At 41.7% G+C, this 8,062-nt stretch overlaps 1 protein-coding gene across 1 annotated transcript in view; it reads right to left on the bottom strand.

Moving 5' to 3' along the window:
* Positions 1-8,062, bottom strand: part of LOC128694087 (uncharacterized) — a 74,538-nt gene that overhangs the window by 16,647 nt on the left and 49,829 nt on the right. The window contains exon 6 of the mRNA XM_070096003.1: positions 2,279-2,422. Within this exon, the coding sequence (XP_069952104.1) occupies positions 2,279-2,422 (144 nt within the window). The remainder of the gene's footprint in view (positions 1-2,278; positions 2,423-8,062) is intronic.

Below are 8,062 nucleotides of genomic sequence, written 5' to 3'. Positions count from 1 at the left end.
CCCACACCAAGCTCCATCAGGTTGGACCTGCCTCCCTCACCAAACTCCATCAGGTTGGACTTGCTTCCTTCACCAAACTCCATCAGGTTGGACCTGCCTCCTTCACCAAACTCCATCAGGTTGGACCTGCCTCCTTCACCAAACTCCATCAGGTTGGACCTGCCACCTTCACCGAACTCCATCAGGTTGGACCTCCTCCATCACCCACTCTACGAAGTAATGAATTACGCAACACCACTTAACTTCGATAATATCTGGATGGAAATATGTTAGCAACCAACATTTAACTTTATTAAACTAACACCTGCTGAGAGACCACCTTCACTGAGAGACCACCTTCACTGAGAGACCACCTTCACTGAGAGACCACCTTCACTGAGACACCACCTTCACTGAGACACCACCTTCACTGAGACACCACCTTCACTGAGAGACCACCTTCACTGAGAGACCACCTTCACTGAGAGACCACCTTCACTGAGAGACCACCTTCACTGAGAGACCACCTTCACTGAGGGACCACCTTCATTGAGGGACCACCTTCACTGAGGGACCACCTTCACTGAGGACACCTTCACTGAGAGACCACCTTCACTGAGAGACCACCTTCACTGAGAGACCACCTTCACTGAGAGACCACTTTCACTGAGAGACCAACTTCACTGAGAGACCAACTTCACTAAGAGACCACCTTCACTGAGAGACCACCTTCACTGAGAGACCACCTTCACTGAGGGACCACCTTCACTGAGAGACCACCTTCACTGAGAGACCACCTTCACTGAGAGACCACCTTCACTAAGAGACCACCTTCACTGAGAGACCACCTTCACTGAGTGACCACCTTCACTGAGGGACCACCTTCACTGAGTGACCACCTTCACTGAGAGACCACCTTCACTGAGAGACCACCTTCACTGAGAGACCACCTTCACTGAGAGACCACCTTCACTGAGGGACCACCTTCACTGAGAGACCACTTTCACTGAGAGACCACCTTTACTGAGAGACCTTCACTGAGAGACCACCTTCACTGAGAGACCACCTTCACTGAGGGACCACCTTCACTGAGAGACCACCTTCACTGAGAGACCACCTTCACTGAGAGACCATCTTCACTGAGGGACCACCTTCACTGAGAGACCACCTTCACTGAGAGACCACCTTCACAGAGAGACCACCTTCACTGAGGGACCACCTTCACTGAGAGGCCACCTTTACTGAGGGACCACCTTCACTGAGAGACCACCTTCAATAAGAGACCACCTTCACTGAGAGACCACCTTCACTAAGAGACCACCTTCACTGAGAGACTACCTTCACTGAGAGACCACCTTCACTGAGAGACCACCTTCACTGAGAGACCACCTTCACTGAGAGACCACCTTCACTGTACAGTTATCTAGGGATATAGGATTGATTACTTCATCTTTTACTGTCTCCAGTTGATACAAAATTACTTATACTAAGCAGAACAACCACTGGGTAAAAATTTTGAAATTCTAAGCGCTGTTGTGTTTCACATTATCAAGGAACAGTATACTATGTAATGAATAAAGCTACTGGAATAAAGCCACTGGAATAAAGCCACTGGAATAAAGCCACTGGAATAAAGATTACCAGGTGTTGCATATGTGTCTTATTTTTTATCATCTTTTTTCTCAATATTTTAATGATACAATATGTACACATAATGATACATTCAATATGTACACATAATGATACATACAATATGTACACATGATACATACAATATGTACACATAATGATACATTCAATATGTACACATAATGATACATACAATATGTACACATGATACATACAATATGTACACATAATGATACATACAATATGTACACATGATACATACAATATGTACACATAATGATACATACAATTTGTACACATAATGATACATACAATATGTACACATAATGATACATACAATATGTACACATAATGATACATACAATATGTACACATAATGATACATACAATATGTACACATAATGATACATACAATATGTACACATAATGATACATACAATATGTACACATAATGATACATACAATATGTACACATAATGATACAATATGTACACATAATGATACATACAATATGTACACATAATGATACAATATGTACACATAAGCAAGAAACGAAGATAATACAAACTCAGTTTTGTCTTTTAACTGTAAATAGAATACAAATTTAAATGATTTAATTATTTCATGTTATAAAATAACACTTTTCACTTTAGTTATATAATAAACTTACCTTACGTTGAATTAATCCCATTGCGCCTTTAAACGTACCATTGGGCATCTTATCCATAGCACCAACATTCCCACTAACTTCAACAGTGAAGTTAAGCTTCCTCATAAAAGTCTCCAACGTCCCTTCCAGCATTTCATCCCACACCTATAACAGACTTTTAACTTATAATTCAAAATTTACAGTAAATTATTTTACATTTCACAAAAGTAAATGCTTTAAATGATCATCCGTTCTATATATTTATTTCTCAACTTGCATCACTCCCCTGCGACACCATGATTCCTGCAGCTTCTCTGTTATCTGAAACACAGTAAGTTATCTCCACGTTTATCGAGGAGATAAAACCAGTGATGGACACCGCTGTACCTCCCCCCCCCCCCAACCCACCCCTTCACATTCTCACCATACTCAACACTTCCTCAGTTTTCCAGACTTTCGCTCCTTACTGATATTCCTCTACCTCCATATGTAGACTTAAATGGCCTTTCTGGTCCGTAATGTTGCTATTATACATAACTTACAGTGGAATATTCAACAATTGCTCTCTCTTTTTTTTTTTTTTTTTTTTTTTTTTTTGCTCTCCGCTGTTACCCGTCTTGACTCAAGGTGTTCTTACTGCACTCGCCCGATTTTCTTTCCGATGGAAAGTTTAATGAAAATGCACTTCTTGTGCGCGCCGATATACCACATTCTTGGTTCGTTGTTCACACTTCACTGCATTACACTGCGTCCCGTATCTACTTGAACAAATAACATACAATCTGCTCTTTGTATCTTTCTCCTTCTTGACCATTATCTATTCCTGATGTTGCTTTTCTGGTTTCTTCTCATGAAAACAAAGTCATCATAAGAGTGTGAAAAGTCCCATGAAAAACCATCAAAGATCTACAGTGAGATTTAACTTCAGCTGGAGAAAATGATGTTTCTTCAACTGTTCCACGAAGGCGCCTTGAAGTTGGCAGAACTGCCAAAAAAAAAAAAAAAAAAAAAAAAAAGCCTGCCGTGGGCACACGATCATAAGGGATGGACAACAAATGAGTAGGTACAGAACAGTGGTAATGAGACGGAACGGAGAGTCTTTTTGGAATCAACACATTCAACAAGCGTCAAAACACGCACCTAAGATGTTTTCTGCTAAAGCCCCTGGACTGCTTGTTATTGTTGAAGGAACTATGAACAGTGGCAAATAAAAGGCAATCCTAGCAACTCATTTGCTTCCCACTGTGGAGAATGCATTTTCCAGCAGGATCTTGCTCCATGCCACACTTCCAGAAAAATGCTGACATTCTTCGAAGAGAGTGGACTAAACGTTTTAAATTTGCCTGGAGGACTGTTCAACTCTGGGGAAGATAACTGCTGCTGTTATTAGAACCTGGAACTACGATGATATTCCCAAAATGTGTTCAACACTAGTTGATTCTATGCCAAAGCATGTAGCAATACTTATAAAAGCAATGGGTTGTCATATCTCTTATTAAATCAATTAATTATTTGTCATACTACTGCCGTGTATTTTTTCAAATATATATTGATTTTCAAAATAAATGTCTTATTTCATCAGTGTCCCAATTAAGAGGCACACTACTGTATCAAGTGACTTAACGCTCATCCTTTTCTCTTGGGAGAATCTCACTGCGACTCTTTCTTGGAAATCAGTTAGAAATTTTGACCCTCGCACTCAAATTCTCTCTTGCATAGATCTCTGTACTTGCTCCTCTGTACCTGGTCTGTGTCCCAGACTCACATAGCAGAGACATTTTCCTATCCTCTTTCCCATACATATGTTCGACCTCCACACAGCCCACGTTGGCAGTTTGAAAGTGCGAAATCTTCTCTTTACTCGAGTTAAACTATTTTGTGAGGAACCTTCTCCTTTTTCCTCCTTCGATGAGTTTTCACAATTATTTACGACCTCTGTCTTAACCGCAACTTCAAATTTAGTCCCGCAAACCTCGGTTAGACACTCTCAGAAATACGTACCTGGGTGGTTTCCAACTTGTGTTCATGCATTGTGTTGAAGGGTGCTGCCTGAAGACTTTATCGTTAAAACAACGTCAAAGAGCGGCTCCTTTATTTTTAAACGTACGAGGACGCTTGCAAGACGTAATCCGTGAAGCGAAACGTACTTATTGCCGGGTTATGATTCTACCATCACTTTCAATTCCTCTATGAGAGCAGTTTGGAAAAAAGTACTGAAATTGAGTCGCATGTACTCTCCAGACTCGGCTCCCGTTCTTAGGGTAGCCAGTGTTAACACTGCAAACCTTCCTGAAGTTGCCACATCAATTGGAAGTCATCTTGTCCATATGCCTCAGGGGCTCCATCTGTATCCCTCGTTTCTTTCCTCCAAATCTGTCAGAGAGTTAACGTCTTTAGATTTTTCTTCTGGTATAGAAGTGTCTTATAATATGCCTTTTGCGCTTCTAGAACTTGACTCGAGACTTTTTGCTCGTTAATCGTCGCCAGCTGGACTTGAAGGTATTCATATTTGTCTGCTTCAACATTTACTTCCGATGGCCCTAATACTCTTACGTCTCTTTAATCTTGTTTGGTCTGTTGAGAAATGGCCTTACCAGCTAAGCTTAATTTATAAATATAAATATAGTGAACACTTAGCTGATAAAAGACAGCAAATCGTCTACACAGCGGCCCCTGCAGACGAGGTCTAGAAGCTGTCGAAACCATCTTTCAACGGGCTGTAAAGATTTATAATTTGTAAGATTATAAATTACCCCTAGGGGGTGTTATGTCAGCATATTTCATTCACTGATGGCTGACAACTTATTTGTTTGGACTCAAAAGTCCACACCTTACTGCCGACTATAGGCTGATTACAAACTCCTTGCGACTCAAGAACTGCGCAGTCCCCCGTACCACAAGAAATTCGTAACATACCTGCTCTTGTAACGTGAGCTATGGTGTTCTTCACACCTTCGACAGGTATCGGTGACTTGATAGAAGCTGAAGTGTCCTTGGATGTCCACGTCTTCCATTGTCTAGGAAACGCACACTGGTACACTATGTTCCACAAGATTTGTCTTTATTGTTCACAATCTTATCACAAGAGAAGCTGATCACACTTCTCTTAAGTGTTTATTGTGTTTTGTGAGACACTTTGTTCACACTAACACACAGATCGTTGTTCTTTGTTGGTTATCCTGGCGTCAGTGTCACTCTCAGTAGAGTCAAAAGTAATCTGAAGACGCCACAACGCCCCATGCCGTCACTGCCCCAGCACAAAAAAAAAAAGCTGACATAGTACTTTTTGCTTCCTTGCCACTTCCTCGATGAAGCAAAGCAGAATGTTTGATTCTTGCTGTCTTAAGCATAGACAACAATGTCCACTCTCTTTACCATGGTAATAAAGTGGGAGCAGGATTTTCCTTAATTGTCCTGCTAAAGTAAGAGATGTACTGTCTCTTATTAAAATACACTTTGCAACACTGGACTGCAAGGAGCATCGGTCACTTAATCACGTCAGATACTCGTACGGCATCTGTGATCAATTACTCACTGTAGCAATAAACAAGACGCCCCTTCTGAGAGGGCTGGGCCCCTCAGGGCTGAAAGGGGCTGAAGGGGCTGAAGGGGGCTGATACCCCCCTCCTGGAGAAAATTTCTCCACATGGTCGCAAAGGGTTCTTCCTCGTCCAAGAAAAACTACCATTGTTCTGCCATTTCATATATCGGATACTTCGGACTATGATGTCTCCCACTATCGATTTATTGCGCTTGCTAATGCATTATGCAAGTTGTTGGAACGTCTAGTAAATAGACGTTTAGTACGGTATTCGGAGTCGCATAATAGTTTTTCTTCTCGTGAATTTGGTTATCGTAAGGGCCGACCCATTATTGACCCCTTACTCCCTTGAGATACCTACCTTCGTAATGCCACTGCTATTAACCGCTCGGTTATCACAATATTTTCCGATCTTGAAACAATGTACGACACAATATGGCGATATGACATCTTGGACCAAACTCATTCCTTAAGATATTTTTCCTTAAAAATTTCTTGTCTGAGAAACATTTCTGTGTCTGGGTTAATAATATACTTTTCCCTGACTATGTCTCGGTTCTCCTATCTAATATTTGATCGTTACTTTATGTCGATGATTTTGATAGAACGCGCGCTGGAGCTGACAGTTACCTAATTGCTATCAACTGTGTTTCTAATTGGGTCACTACTCGTGGGTTTAAATTTTCTGGTATTAAAACACATCAGATTACTTTTACTAGACGCTCTGTTGTCTCGATGCCCTATAATACCTGTATGGTTTATGTATCCCTGAACGAGATACGGTCAGGTTTCTCGGCCTTCTGTTTCATTGCCAGATGTCCTGAAAACATCACACTACTTCCCTGAGAGCAACTTGCAGTAGCCGGCTGAACCTCCTTAAAACCCTCTCTCATCTGTCTTGGGGGCAGATCGATGAACTCTTGTCTTCACTCTGCCCTAATTCTATAGAAACTACATTACTGCGACCAGACACATTCTGCGTTCTCTCCCGCAACTCTGAATTAACTTGATCCAATTCAGAATCAAGGATTACATTTGTGTCTAGGTGCTTTTCGTTCATCCCCTGACGAGCGCCTATATGCAAAATGTTGCATATATGACACCGATCGTGTCATCCTCACTGTCTCCGATATTTTGTCCGCTCTCATGACTTTCCCGATCCTTCTACATGCAAGCTGGTAACGGACGTTAGTAGAAGCTAATCGTTTGATCGCCGCCCCTGTTTACTCCGTCAATTTTCTCTTATTATTCACTCTCTCTTGGCTTCTCTTCATTTACCCCATTTATTTGTTTCCCGGCATCTAACTTTTCTCTTATTCCTTGGGAAGTTCCGACGATTTGTCTGTTCTTCCCTATTGCCATGCACGACAGTTTTAATATCTTCAGTAGCTTCACGCTCTCTTTTCCTTAACCACTTTTGATCTTATTCTCATGCCACTGCAGCTTACACTGATGGTTCTAAATCCTCTGATGGTGTTGTGTTTGCAGCAGAGTTTCCGGACAGTGTTCTGCGAGGTCATTTATTAGATTCCGCTATTCTTTCTCACCGAGTTTTATGCAATTTCATTGCTTTCATACATATTGCATATGTACTGTTTACCACAATATTAGTAGAAGTTTCAGATTCCTTTAGTGCTTTGTAAGCTATCTAAAAGTTAGTCTAATCATTCCCTAGTTCTTCATATACAACTTTGGTTGCGCCACATTTTTAGCAAAAGACATCACTTTGTGTTGGGTTCCTGGTTATGAGGGTGTTCGGGGCAAGGAGCAGGTAGACTCTGGCGCTGTCATGTACAGCCATTCATGTACAGCCGCACATGTACAGCCGTACATGTACAGCCGTACATAACCACGTTTCATATAGGAGTATTCCATTCTCGGGCTGTTTTGCTGTAATCTCTAGACCCCTTCACAACCGTTGGCACGGACGTTGGACTGAGTTGATTCATAAGTTACATTCTAGCAAGCCGTGTATAGGTTTCTGGTCTTCATATCATAGCCGTCATGTTTGGGAGCCTACATTCTCGTGCCTTCGTATGGGACACACAGGTCTCACTCATGGGTATGTCTCATGGAGAAGCGCCCGCACCACTCTGTGAGAATTGTTGAGTTCTATTTTCAGTCTGCTACATCCTTATAGACTATCCTGTTTACCAGCGATCACGCGGAATTTACCATTGTCGTCGTCACCTGCCTAACACCCTTACTGTATCTTCCCTCCTCGCTGACAGCCGCAACTTTGACACAATCCCTCTATGCTTTTT

The sequence above is a fragment of the Cherax quadricarinatus genome, chromosome 52 (assembly GCF_038502225.1).
Source record: "Cherax quadricarinatus isolate ZL_2023a chromosome 52, ASM3850222v1, whole genome shotgun sequence".
Taxonomy (NCBI): domain Eukaryota; kingdom Metazoa; phylum Arthropoda; class Malacostraca; order Decapoda; family Parastacidae; genus Cherax; species Cherax quadricarinatus.
This window is presented reverse-complemented; position numbering and strand designations above follow the sequence as displayed.